The sequence below is a fragment of the Taurulus bubalis genome (genome assembly GCF_910589615.1).
Source record: "Taurulus bubalis genome assembly, chromosome: 18".
Lineage (NCBI taxonomy): Eukaryota > Metazoa > Chordata > Actinopteri > Perciformes > Cottidae > Taurulus > Taurulus bubalis.
Window position 1 is genome coordinate 18,346,904 of NC_136606.1, and position 14,739 is coordinate 18,361,642.

Sequence of the window (14,739 nt, forward strand, 5' to 3'; positions counted from 1 at the left end):
GCCGTTATTCCATGCTATGTCCTGTATTCACTGCATATAATCAATAGAAACTGGATTTTTGCCAAAACAAAGTCATTAATTACAGACATTAAATCATTATTAACAGGCAAAGGCACGCAGCTTCCGGCTTCCCGCATGGGATTTTATTTATTTAGATTATTTTGTATCTCTTTTAGAATCTGCCATGAATTACACATATGATGTTTGTCTATTTAAAAGATAATTTTCAGTCAAGAAAATTGCTGTTTGTCATAGATTTGTCATAATATTATTTAGTTTTGTGTGAAACGGCTCAGTGAGCTCTTGTTTCGAACAATGTATGTCACCAACATGGCTAACTTAGCTATATCACGCACATACTGTATGTACCTGATGTGTTTTAATCCTGGCGGCATCCTCCGCTTCTGCATAGTGAAGCCAATGCGGAGGCGTCTTAAAACGTGCATTCTCTCTCCTGACCTCTTCCAGTTGCAAAAATAAGTCAGATTTTATAGAAGTCTATGAGAAAATTACTCTACTTCTCTCAATCTCTAGTAATTTGTAATTTGTGATTTTGGGCTATACAAAATAAACTGAATTGAATTAAATTGTCGGCCGCATTCCAAGATACAGCGACTCTTTTTATCAGCCGGGGAATTGAATGCTTCAGGGAGAAATATCGCTTAAACTACTTTTGGGTAGTGTAGTCTTTTACATCTTACAGACCAAAATGCAAATCTCTTGATGTACATTAAACATTATGGCACAATTCAAAAGGGCTCAAATAATTATTTGTCTCTCACCTTTGACTACTTTGAGTATTTTGAACTTCCTTTCAGCCATTGTCAGTTCTGATTCTCCTCTCTCTGTCCTCTCCCTCCACAGTGTGTGTGAGCGAGGGCAGTTTAACTGCACTCAGGACCGCTGTGAGGAGGTAAACCAGTGTCCGGGCAGCCTGGTCTACTCTCCACGTTCCTGCCTGCTCACCTGCTCCAGCCTGGACCCCCCTGGCCAACAGCAGGGGTCCAGTGTGCCGAGCTGCAGAGAGCCGCTGTCGGGCTGCGTCTGTCCCCAGGGAACCGTGCTACTAGTGGGTGAACACTAAATACAATTGGTATTCTGAGTGGACATAGAATGTATATATCTATCAGTGGCGAGCCGTGCATTTTCTATTTTCTGTTTTTTATAAAAAATTACATAATTAAATTATAAAATAGCTATAACTTTGTGATTCTGTTTCGGCCAGCAGAGAAGGCTTAGCAGGCCCTGACGGCCCACCACTGATATACACTCACCTAAAGGATTATTAAGAACACCTGTTCAATTTCTCATTAATGCAATTATCTAATCAACCAATCACATAGCAGTTGCTTCAATGCATTTAGGGGTGTGGTCCTGGTCAAGGCAATCTCCTGAACTCCAAACTGAATGTCAGAATGGGAAAGAAAGGTAGTTTAAGGTTGTGGGTTATGGTTGTTGGTGCCAGACGGGCCGGTCTGAGTATTTCACAATCTGCAATCTACAAGTTACTGGGATTTTCACGCACAACCATTTCTAGGGTTTACAAAGAATGGTGTGAAAAGGGAAAAACATCCAGTATGCGGCAGTCCTGTGGGCGAAAATGCCTTGTTGATGCTAGAGGTCAGAGGAGAATGGGCCGACTGATTCAAGCTAATAGAAGAGCAACTTTGACTGAAATAACCACTCGTTACAACCAAGGTATGCAGCAAAGCATTTGTGAAGCCACAACACGCACAACCTTGAGGCGGATGGGCTACAACAGCAGAAGACCCCACCGGGTACCACTCATCTCCACTACAAATAGGAAAAAGAGGCTACAATTTGCAAGAGCTTACCAAAATTGGACAGTTGAAGACTGGAAAAATGTTCCCTGGTCTGATGAGTCTCAATTTCTGTTGAGACATTCAGATGGTAGAGTCAGAATTTGGCGTAAACAGAATGAGAACATGGATCCATCATGCCTTGTTACCACTGTGCAGGCTGGTGGTGGAGGTGTAGTGGTGTGGGGGATGTTTTCTTGGCACACTTTAGGCCCCTTAGTGCCAATTGGGCATCGTTTAAATGCCACGGCCCACCTGAGCATTGTTTCTGACCATGTCCATCCCTTTATGGCCACCATGTACCCATCCTCTGATGGCTACTTCCAGCAGGATAATGCACCATGTCACAAAGCTCGAATCATTTCTAATTGGTTTTATTGAACATGACAATGAGTTCACTGTGCTAAAATGGCCCCCACAGTCACCAGATCTCAACCCAATAGAGCATCTTTGGGATGTGGTGGAACGGGAGCTTCGTGCCCTGGATGTGCATCCCACAAATCTCCATCAACTGCAAGATGCTATCCTATCAATATGGGCCAACATTTCTAAAGAATGCTTTCAGTACCTTGTTGAATTAATGCCACGTAGAATTAAGGCAGTTCTGAAGGCGAAAGGGGGTCAAACACAGTATTAGTTTGGTGTTCCTAATAATCCTTTAGGTGAGTGTATATATATGTTTTTGAAATGGAGATGCCTTTTTCACAGCAGACAGCATCCATTTTAGGTGGTGTTCTTTCCACCTGGCTACAATGTCAATTCAGTATTTACTTTCCATATAACTCAGTCTCCACAACAAGACAACAAGGTCTCCACAACTTAATGCTAGCTGCTAAATGCTCCACTATGTTCACTGTCTACCTAGCCAACGTTAGCTAACTTTGTCTGTTTGACATTTAGACGTGAGACGGGTAAGTTAAGTTGAAATTCATTTGTTTGTGCGTTTTCACTGAATACAGCTGTTTATGCAGCTGGACATGAGGTTGAAAGCAGTGAGACTGAACCAAGTTGTGGGTGTGAAAAATATTCATGAGCTAACGGTAAAAGATGTTTAGACTGAGGCGCTAAACACTAACGTGACAGTCAGCGTTAGCTAGTTTAATTCTCTGCGTTGATTGTATTTACAAGCAACGTCTTTCACATTTCATGACCATTTAATCCTTTGTTAAAAGCCTAATTATTGGTGGTAGCATGTTAATATTAATAATAGGGGGGAATAAGTGTAGGTGTATTTGGGATTTTTGTCCTTCCGATAGCGCTGGGCTAGAAATGTATCAGTTACGTAATTCCTTGTAAAATAAATGTATTTGTAATCAGTTGCAGTTGCTGAGAAAAAGTATGCTATTGAATTACAGTTACTAATCAAAAGGTTGGTGCCTACAAAGGGGCTGACTTCCCATAAAAAAAGTAAACAGAGTACTGTTTTGAGGTTTACATTGCCTGGTTTGATCCAAAAGTGATCAAATGTAATATGTTTCATTACTTTGATGAAGTAGAAGTTATGTGTTTTCCGGTTTCCATCAGGGTAACCGCTGTGTGCTGCCAGAGGAGTGCCCCTGTCACCATAACGGTCGACTTTACTACAGCAACGACACCATCACCAAAGACTGTAACACATGGTAACGTATGCAGTTGGCTCATTGCATCCCATCCTCCCATGAAATCATCTATTCTAAACTATGCATCATTTCTTCCTGCAGCGTGTGCCAGGAGCGCCGCTGGCACTGCGGCAAGTCCGTCTGCACCGGGGTGTGCGTGGCGACAGGTGACCCGCACTATGTGACCTTCGACGGCCGCTGTTACTCTTTCCTGGGCGACTGCCAGTACGTGCTGGCGAGGGAGACCAGCGGTTTGTTCAGTGTGATTGCAGAGAACGTGCCATGCGGAAGCACCGGGGTCACCTGCACCAAGTCGGTGACCCTCAGCCTGGGAAATACCGTCATACATCTGCTGAGAGGTAGGAGGGATGATGTCATAAGAGGCTGATGATAGGGTAGGCACCACAGCACACGCTTTAGGAAATGGTTGCTTGAGGTAAGCTTGTCTCGTCTCTCTCTTTTTTAGGTAAAGCCGTGACAGTAAATGGGATGCCAGTTACTCTACCAAAGTCCTACAGTGGCAGTGGTCTGACTTTGGAAAGAGTCGGCCTGTTTGTCTCCCTTTCCTCCCGACTAGGGGTCACTCTGCTATGGGATGGAGGTAGGACACACACACATCAAACTTCTGCATCTTTAAAGGAATACTTCTTCCCCAAAATGCTATTACCATAGTATATAAATCACTCACCCCATAGTACCCAGACTTTGTGAATACTGTGGATGCACGAGAGGGAAACTAAGTTTTCTTCAAGAATCAAGGTAACACGGGTTGAGTCATTGACATACAAATGGTCATTTTGTGGGGGAAATATTTCTTTAAATAATCTCTCTCTATAATTCTTTATAGATGTTAGCATTTTCAATCTGATCTTCATCCACTGTTATTGCAGAAATGTAGTGTCGAGGCAAACGGTTCTTCAAGCATTGCCTATGTCTGAAGCTGTAGATGCAGCTCAATGAATAAATCAGTGGTCATGCAGTTGCCATTCCACTTGTTGTCCCCAGGTATGCGCGTGTACGTGCGTCTGGCGGCCCACCTGCGGGGTCGGGTTGGGGGCCTGTGTGGTAACTTTGACGGGGACACCGAGAACGATTTCACCACGCGACAGGGCATCGTGGAGTCGACATCCGAGCTGTTTGGTAACTCCTGGAAGGTCAGCCCCTCCTGCCCCGACGTGGCAGACCAGGACCTCCGAGACCCTTGTGCTGTGAGTTCAATACACACACACACACACACACACACACACACACACACACACACACACACACACACACACACACACACACACACACACTTGCAGAAGCAGTACACTAGACTTACTTACTATTGGGGTGAATGCGCAATACGTTTAGCGCTGCTATGTTACCTGTGTTCTCTCCAATGCCCAAGACAAATCCCAATTAAGGTAGACGGTAAAGGCGGATCTAATCTAATTGATTTGGACATTGTTGTAGATCCCGTCTCTCCCATACACACACATGTAAAAGCAGAGTTAACTTCTCCCTCTTTGTCTTGCTCAGATTAACGCCTACAGGGTGACCTGGGCCCGGAAAAGGTGTGCTGTCCTGACTCAGGAGCTCTTCTCTCAGTGCCACCCCGAGGTGCCCTTCCAGCAGTATTATGACTGGTGTGTCTTCGATGCTTGTGGGTGAGTGGCAGCGTTGATCATCTTGAAATGATCTTTTAGAATATGTAATCTACTATGGACAATACCTATGCATTAAAATGCCTGGATGCATGGAAAGAAATCCGTATTTCTTTCCATGCATTTCTTGGCCTTTGCACTGATTTTACAGATATTATTCATAACTTCCAGGACATTGCCAAAATGGGTTTCCATATATGGGTATAAACATGTATATGATAAGTAAGACTGATGGACAACCGCAACTGCTTCTTCGTAAGTGTGCTGGTACACAAAGAGTAGCAGAAAACATTACCACTTGGTAAAAAAAGAAACTGTACAGAGTGCTCTTGAATAGAAAGGATACCATATTCAAGCTGTTATTTATTTTATTGCTTTGTGTGTGTGTTCCAGCTGTGACTCAGGTGGGGACTGTGAGTGTCTCTGTACAGCCATTGCTGCCTACGCTGAAGAGTGTAACCGCAGAGGCGTCTACATCCGCTGGAGGTCCCAAGAGCTCTGTCGTATGTCAAAGACACACAGTTCACACTCACACGCTCAAGTCTTCTGCACATGCACCTTCACTCCTGTCTTACTGTATAGCCTTTGTTTTCTGACCTGGTCTATTATTTTAAATTCTCTCTGTTTCCCTCCTGCCCTGCAGCTATGCAGTGTGAGAACGGGCTGGTGTATGAGCCCTGTGGTCCCGCTTGCTCTCCCTCGTGTCCCAGCGTTCAGCAGAGTCCACACTCGCAGTGCGGCGCTCTCTCCTGTGTGGAGGGCTGCTTCTGCCCTGCTGGCACCGTCCGACACGGTAATGTGTGCGCTTTGGAGGAACATGTTTATCTACTTACGAGACACATTTGTGTTTATCATAGTTAGTCAGATTCTCTTTGATTACTCTTTCTAATAACAAAGCAAGCAATGATCAGATTGATGTGGAGTCATGTTTCAGTGAGCAGCTGATCTCTCTCTCAGCTCCTTAGTCAGGTCACAAGTTCCCTTTGACAAACCCTTGGGCCATACCAAGGTGTCTGCTAAAATAGTCAATATGTATATTCATCTCATTGGGGGAATTTCGGTGACTCGCTGATATTTTCTCCAGTACCACTCACTAACAGGCCAGATTTTCAGGATTTACAGACATTTCATGCTGTCCTAGCCACCCTCAAGACAAACTTGTATGTTTTCTGCTCTACAGGGGACAGATGTGTAGTTCCCATTCGGTGTCCATGTGAGTGGGAGGGCTCCATGTTTCCACCTGGAACTACCATCACTCAACACTGCCAGAACTGGTCAGTACATCTAAAAGCTCACGGAAGTATATTCCACTCTTTTATCCTAATGATAATCAAAAATGTATGTTAGAGGGGTTTTTCTTTGCCTTTTGCGTGTCCAGTTCCTGTGAGGATGGTGTGTGGCGGTGTGAAGGTGTGGCTTGCCCACCTGCACCCCCTCCCTGTCTGGAATCAGAGTACACCTGTGCTGGGGGCCGCTGCATCCCCTCCCAGTGGGTGTGTGACAACGAGGACGACTGTGGCGACGGTTCGGATGAGATCTGCCCGTCCACCTGCTTCCCGGACCAGTTCCGCTGTACTGGCACCCCAAGGTGAGTCCAAAATCTCTTTAGTTCATCAACCAGCACTGATTCATAAGGGATTAACATCAAGCCTTTATCGGTGAACAACGACATATATAATAAAGGAGTGGCTCTGAGGATGGCTTAGTTTGCTTGCCATCCTCTAATGCAGTGGTTCTCAAATGGAGGTACGTGGGTACGTGAAGGCACGTACCCCAAAGCATAATGTTGGCTGGATGTGGAGATGCGTTCAGATAGGCTTCACCCAGGCATATTGACCAAAGTTTAACTCATCATCCGACAACACATTAACAGTGTGCCAGATGTGTGTTTTTTTACAGTCTTTGCTAACGGAAAGCAATTCCTGTAGTGAATAAAGTGAATTGACCCCCTGCAGTGGCCCATGTTTGAACCTGGCTCTTCGTTGTGACGGCCACCCAGACTGCGTTGACCAATCGGATGAGGAGTTCTGCGGCCCGGCCACCCCAATGCCCCTGTGCCCGCCGGGGGAGTTTCAGTGTGTCAACGGAAAGTGTCTGCCAGCCAGCCGTGTGTGTGACGGACGTCTGGACTGTGGTTTCGCTGACGGGTCTGACGAGCAAGGTGATTCCTCCTGCCATATGCACCGCATACAAACTACAGATACTACTGCCAACTAGGTTCTCCATCAGCGTTACTTTATCAAGACAGGTGCTTTGTCTAAAACCCTATTTAGACAGATGCCATTCCTCACATACTTTATCATGCATGGTACTCTTTCAGCTTCTTTTAACAACTCTGGGACTTGTGTTTTCTCATGTGGGCATAGTTGCACGGTTACCTTTCTGCACGGTATGATTGTGACTATCTGATGAACTGTGCTTTCCTTGGTCCAGACTGTGGTGTGGTGTGTGACGAGGGGGAATTCCTGTGCGCTGGAGGACGTTGCATTCTCTACCTCCACCGCTGCGACGGACACGACGACTGCGGGGACCTCAGTGACGAGAGGGGGTGTGTTTTCAGCTCTGCAGATCTTTGGTATCTAGGATCGTCAGTGGTTAAATGGACTGGCATTGGAATGCTCAAGATGCGATGCTTTCAAGGCATCAACAAAGCCACAATCTTGGCTCTGTCCTCATCAACGTCCAGCTGACATCAGCTGAATGCCACCCTTATCCCAGACCCTCGACAGTATTATTTTACCACAGACTAAATCAGAAAGTTAATAAAGATACGTCAAATAATGACAATTATTAACAAATACTCTTCACAACATACCGATTGTACTTTCTTTTCGTTTGGTTTCTAAGCAGCACTCGCACTAACTGATGGATCGCACCACATGATGTCATCATAATCTTAATGTTTATTTTCTGGTTATAGGTGTGTGTGTGCTCCAGGGGAGTTTCAGTGCCCGGGGGACGAGTGTGTCCCTGCAGACAGAGTGTGTGACGGACACAGAGACTGCCCCTCTGGGACAGACGAAGCTGTCTGTCCAAGTAGAGGTACAAATACTCATACAGCGTTTATTTGTGTCGCCAACAAGTTAAATACATGTTTGCCCAAAGCCCTCCTGCGTGTGTGTGAGTGATCTTTTTTGTGCGTGGCAGTGACCTGCGCCCCTGACCAGTTTGCCTGTAGTGACGGTACATGCGTCGCCACCGCTCAGTTGTGTGATAGAACGACAGACTGTCGAGGTGGAGAGGATGAGAACACAACCAACTGCGACAATGTTGTCACGACGCCGTCGCCCACCCTGACTACGCCCACTTCAGGTATGATTTAAAGATATGGGAGGATATCGTTTTTTTTAGTATTGAGCGTTTCTCTCATACACCCCTGTTTCTCCAGCCTGTAGGTCCTACGAGTTCAGCTGTGCCACTGGGGGGCAGTGTGTGCCTCAGGCCTGGCGCTGTGACGGGGAAACAGACTGCATGGACAGCAGCGATGAGCAGCAGTGCACCGCCCTCTGTGGCCCCGGACAGGTGCCCTGTCTCAGCGGGGACCAGTGTGTGGACTACCAGCAGCTCTGTGACGGGATCCCACACTGCAGGGATGCCTCAGACGAGAGTGTCGACAACTGTGGTAAGAAAATGTAATAATTATGGGATTTGAACTTGAAGAAAACCCCCAGAGTTGATATCATCAGGCCACAGAAACAGTCTTTGACAGTAACTCTGTCCGTCCACTAGGCTCTACTCGGATACCGCCTTGCCCAGGCAGCTTCCTGTGTGACAACCGCACCTGTGTGAACATGTCGCAAGTGTGCGACGGCGTTTCAGACTGTCCACGGGGCGAGGATGAGTTGGTGTGTGGTGAGTTCTCATGAGATAAAAAGAAGGGAGGGGGGAGAATGGAAGCAAGGGTAGATGGGTTGAAGAGATGGAGCAAAGGGAAGGCCTGACAAAATGTGTATTGTTGTGTTCAAAGAACTGATGAGAGGGAATAAAAAGGGAGGCAAATTCATGAAAGGACAGTTGGAAGCAGTGTGCATCCTATTCTCCCATAGTCACAAAACTGATGGTGATGGATCTTGTAATCTTTGGTTTGTTTAATAAAATACTTGCTCTGTCCAGATAAAACTGTCTCACCAGAACCACCTGGCGGGAAGAACACCACTCTCACCTGCCCTGAGTTTACCTGCATGGACGGATCCTGTGTCCCCTTTTATATGGTACGTCTGAGACTGAGAGTGTATTATTATATATTCTTTCCACTGGCCGTCACTCTGATGAACCGTTAATCAGCCTCTTCCATCTGCACTATCTGCACTTTTTTGACTACTGTCTTTCATGTCTTCTTTATCTTTTATATTTATCTTGTTTACTGTATATTGTGTTTATACACAATATTAGTGAAGAGTATGAAGAGTAAAGTGAAACCAAATTCAAGTCAAATTCCATGTATGTGTGTATTTTTGCACCATGAAGTTAGAGGACATTTTAGTTGTCTAATCTTCCACTAGCCCTTTTGTAATCGGAGGATTTGGAAAGGATTTCCTAAAATGCTGTGAAGGCTTAGAAATCATTTGGGAGCTTTAAATAGTTTAGAAAGTTTATAGAATTATTGCATATTGATATTATTAATGCTTTTTTATTTAAATTTAAATGATTACCTTTTGAAAATGAACAAAACATGAATCAGATGTGGTGATACGGACTTGTTAACAATTACCTTGGTTAACCATCATCAGCACGCATCAAATGAAATATAAAAAAATTAATGTCTGGAAGAAATGTTGGCATTTCCTCACATTAAAAACGAATGAAAGCAGCAAACATGTGCTCCCCCCCTCACTTACGTTCCTGCTGCTTAGGTGTGTAATGGAGTGGCAGACTGCCCACACTCCTCACCGGCACCACCTAGAGGCCCCACCGATGAGCAGGGCTGCAGAAGTTGGAGCTCCTGGGGTCCGTGGAGCCCCTGCAGCTCTTCCTGCGGTACAGGCTCCACAAGCCGGCAGAGAACCTGTCCTACAGGAGACCCCCTGCGTCACTGCCGGGGACAGGACTCCCAGAGGCAGCAGTGCTTCAACACCACCTGTCCTGGTAAGAAGGTGGACATGAACGACAAAGGAAATATGTTTCAGAATAAAGGTTCTCAAAGTTTTGGAAATGTTCCGTATTTGTTACTAAAAAGTGACGCTCTCTCCACCCTCTCCAGTGGACGGTCAGTGGCTGCCGTGGGTGAGCTGGTCCAACTGCTCCAGCGGTTGCGGTGGCGTGCAGGTCAGACACCGCGGCTGCACCCCGCCTCACTACGGGGGCCGAGAGTGTTCCCAGCTCCCTGGACCGTCCAGCCTACCCATGGAGATCAGTAAGAGCTGTTTGTAAACGATGGTTGAACGGAAAATATATGACAATGAAGGTGATGTTGGCTTAAAGTCATTAGTCGTAATGGCAAACAATGTATTATTGTTGAACAATACCTGTGGAGGAAAGTGTTCGATTTAAAGAATCCAAAAAAAGTCACAACACGCTGTTAATCATTTTTACAAGGACTGTTTTGTTTTTAACACCCAGTTCAAATGACGAGAGTAAATGTGTTTTTTCCCGGTCGAATTAGTCTGCATCCAACTTAATGAATAAAAAAAACAGTATTTAAAGGAACTCTTGATATAAATTGTAATCTTAAAATGTTGCTTCAAAGCTCATCTGATAGTGATTGATGTTTTAAAAAGAACAAAACAAAAAAATTCCAGGCCCATTGCACAAAAAAGTCTGCTCAAAATAGCAAAAGCAATGCTCAGAAGGTTCTCCTTTTCTTGCCTGTCCCATTCCAGAGCCTTGTCCTGACGATGGATGTACCAACACCAGCTGTCCCACTGGACTGGTGAGGCACCGCTGTGCTCCCTGCCCAGTGTCCTGTGCCCACATCAGCAGTGGGACGACCTGCGATCCAATGGCTCCCTGCTACTCAGGTCAGTCAGCAGGAATCTGGAAGGAAATCTAAAATGGAAATTGGCAAGTTTATTTTGACATTTCTCTCGCAGGCTTTTTGTCCTCTTCTCATAATCACCTTGTGTCTGACTTCAGGTTGCTGGTGTCCGGAGGGCCTGGTGATGAGCCACACACAGCGGTGTGTGTCACCAGAGGAGTGTGCCTGTGAGGTGGCAGGCGTGCGCTACTGGCCGGGTCAGCAGATGAAGGTGGACTGTGAGATCTGCGTCTGTGAGCGGGGAAGGACGCAGAGATGCCGGCCGAACCCAGACTGTTTAGGTGAGTCCGTCGAAAGCACAGGCTGTCTAGAAACTCTTCTCTCGTCTGAGCGATCCCACACGATCCGTTTTGTCCGCAGTGCACTGTGGCTGGTCGTCGTGGACGGAGTGGGGAGAGTGTTTGGGGCCCTGTGGTGTGCAGAGTGTCCAGTGGTCGTTCCGGAGCCCAAACAACCCAATCAAGCATGGAGACGGGAGAACGTGCCGAGGAATATACAGGAAGGCCCGTCGGTATGTAGCCCAGTCCTCACGGGACTGTTAACTACTGTTACTGATTCTACTGCACTACTACACTACTACACAACTACACTACTACACAACTACACTACTACACTACTACACGACTACACTACTACACTACTACACGACTACACTACTACACTACTACACTACTACACGACTACACAACTACACTACTACACGACTACACTACTACACTACTACACTACTACACTACTACACGACTACACTACTACACTACTACACTACTACACTACTACACAACTACACGACTACACTACTACACTACTACACTACTACACGACTACACTACTACACTACTACACGACTACACTACTACTTTACTACACTACTACACTACTACTCTACTACACTACTACTCTACTACTCTACTACACTACTACACTACTACACGACTACACTACTACTCTACTACTCTACTACACTACTACTCTACTACTCTACTACACTACTACACTACTACACGACTACACTACTACTCTACTACTCTACTACACTACTACACGACTACTCTACTACACTACTACACGACTACACTACTACACTACTACACTACTACACTACTACACAACTACACGACTACACTACTACACTACTACACTACTACACGACTACACTACTACACTACTACACGACTACACTACTACACTACTACACTACTACACTACTACACAACTACACGACTACACTACTACACTACTACACTACTACACGACTACACTACTACACTACTACACGACTACACTACTACTTTACTACACTACTACACTACTACTTTACTACACTACTACACTACTACTCTACTACACTACTACACGACTACTCTACTACACTACTACACGACTACTCTACTACTCTACTACACTACTACACTACTACTCTACTCCACTACTACACTACTACTCTACTACACGACTACACTACCACACTACTACTCTACTACTCTACTACACTACTACTCTACTACTCTACTACACTACTACACTACTACACGACTACACTACTACTCTACTACTCTACTACACTACTACACGACTACTCTACTACACTACTACACGACTACTCTACTACTCTACTACACTACTACACTACTACTCTACTCCACGACTACACTACTACTCTACTCCACTACTACTCTACTAATCTACTACACTACTAAACTACTACACGACTACACGACTACACTACTACTCTACTACACTACTACACTACTACTCTACTACACTACTACACGACTACACGACTACACTACTACACGACTACACTACTACACTACTACACGACTACACTACTACACTACTACACAACTACACTACTACACGACTACACTACTACACTACTACACTACTACACGACTACTCTACTACTCTACTACACTACTACACTACTACTCTACTCCACGACTACACTACTACTCTACTCCACTACTACACTACTACTCTACTACACTACTACACTACTACACGACTACACTACCAAACTACTACTCTACTACTCTACTACACTACTACACTACTACACGACTACACGACTACACTACTACTCTACTACACTACTACACTACTACTCTACTACACTACTACACGACTACACGACTACACTACTACACGACTACACTACTACACTACTACACGACTACACTACTACACGACTACACTACTACACTACTACACGACTACTCTACTACACTACTACTCTACTACACGACTACACTACTACACGACTACTCTACTACACTACTACTCTACTACACGACTACACGACTACTCTACTACACTACTACACTACTACACAACTACACTACTACACTACTACTCTACTACACTACTACACTACTACACGACTACACGACTACACGACTACTCTACTACACTACTACACAACTACACTACTACACTACTACTCTACTACTCTACTACACTACTACACGACTACACGACTACACGACTACACGACTACACTACTACACGACTACACTACTACTCTACTACACTACTACACTACTACACAACTACACTACTACACTACTACACGACTACACGACTACACTACTACACGACTACTCTACTACACGACTACACTACTACTCTACTACACTACTACTCTACTACACTACTACTCTACTACACGACTACACTACTACACGACTACACGACTACTCTACTACACTACTACACGACTACACTACTACTCTACTACACTACTACTCTACTACACGACTACACTACTACTCTACTACACGACTACACGACTACACGACTACTCTACTACACTACTACACGACTACACTACTACACGACTACACGACTACACTACTACACTACTACACTACTACTCTACTACTCTACTACTCTACTACACTACTACTCTACTACACTACTACTCTACTCCACGACTACACTACTACACTACTACACTACTACTCGACTACACGACTACACGACTACTCTACTACTCTACTACTCTACTACACGACTACACGACTACACTACTACACGACTACACTACTACACGACTACTCTACTCCACAACTACACTACTACACGACTACACTACTACACTACTACACTACTACACGACTACACTACTACACTACTACACGACTACACTACTACTCTACTACACTACTACACTACTACTCTACTACACTACTACACTACTACTCTACTACTCTACTACACTACTACACGACTACACTACTACTCTACTACTCTACTACACTACTACACGACTACTCTACTACACTACTACACGACTACTCTACTACTCTACTACACTACTACACTACTACACTACTACACGACTACACGACTACACTACTACACTATTACACGACTACTCTACTACACGACTACACTACTACTCTACTACACTACTACTCTACTACACTACTACTCTACTACACGACTACACTACTACACGACTACACGACTACTCTACTACACTACTACACGACTACACTACTACTCTACTACACTACTACTCTACTACACGACTACACTACTTCTCTACTACACGACTACACGACTATACTACTACACAACTACACTACTACACGACTACACTACTCCACGACTACACGACTACACTACTACACTACTACTCTACTACTCTACTACTCTACTACACTACTACTCTACTACACTACTACTCTACTCCA

General features: G+C 44.9%; 1 protein-coding gene across 1 annotated transcript in view; it reads left to right on the forward strand.

Annotated features, from left to right (window-relative positions):
* sspo (SCO-spondin) overlaps positions 1 to 14,739 on the forward strand; it is a gene marked incomplete at both ends in the record, with an annotated part of 77,845 nt that overhangs the window by 9,557 nt on the left and 53,549 nt on the right. Inside the window, 22 exons of the mRNA XM_079234466.1 lie at positions 865 to 1,069; positions 3,345 to 3,439; positions 3,521 to 3,777; positions 3,885 to 4,019; positions 4,424 to 4,626; positions 4,940 to 5,067; positions 5,458 to 5,567; positions 5,708 to 5,864; positions 6,252 to 6,338; positions 6,443 to 6,652; positions 7,020 to 7,225; positions 7,498 to 7,612; positions 7,985 to 8,106; positions 8,212 to 8,376; positions 8,453 to 8,686; positions 8,794 to 8,916; positions 9,178 to 9,275; positions 9,918 to 10,149; positions 10,265 to 10,417; positions 10,884 to 11,021; positions 11,137 to 11,319; positions 11,399 to 11,549. Coding sequence (XP_079090592.1) covers positions 865 to 1,069; positions 3,345 to 3,439; positions 3,521 to 3,777; positions 3,885 to 4,019; positions 4,424 to 4,626; positions 4,940 to 5,067; positions 5,458 to 5,567; positions 5,708 to 5,864; positions 6,252 to 6,338; positions 6,443 to 6,652; positions 7,020 to 7,225; positions 7,498 to 7,612; positions 7,985 to 8,106; positions 8,212 to 8,376; positions 8,453 to 8,686; positions 8,794 to 8,916; positions 9,178 to 9,275; positions 9,918 to 10,149; positions 10,265 to 10,417; positions 10,884 to 11,021; positions 11,137 to 11,319; positions 11,399 to 11,549 — 3,507 coding nt within the window. The remainder of the gene's footprint in view (positions 1 to 864; positions 1,070 to 3,344; positions 3,440 to 3,520; positions 3,778 to 3,884; positions 4,020 to 4,423; positions 4,627 to 4,939; positions 5,068 to 5,457; positions 5,568 to 5,707; positions 5,865 to 6,251; positions 6,339 to 6,442; positions 6,653 to 7,019; positions 7,226 to 7,497; positions 7,613 to 7,984; positions 8,107 to 8,211; positions 8,377 to 8,452; positions 8,687 to 8,793; positions 8,917 to 9,177; positions 9,276 to 9,917; positions 10,150 to 10,264; positions 10,418 to 10,883; positions 11,022 to 11,136; positions 11,320 to 11,398; positions 11,550 to 14,739) is intronic.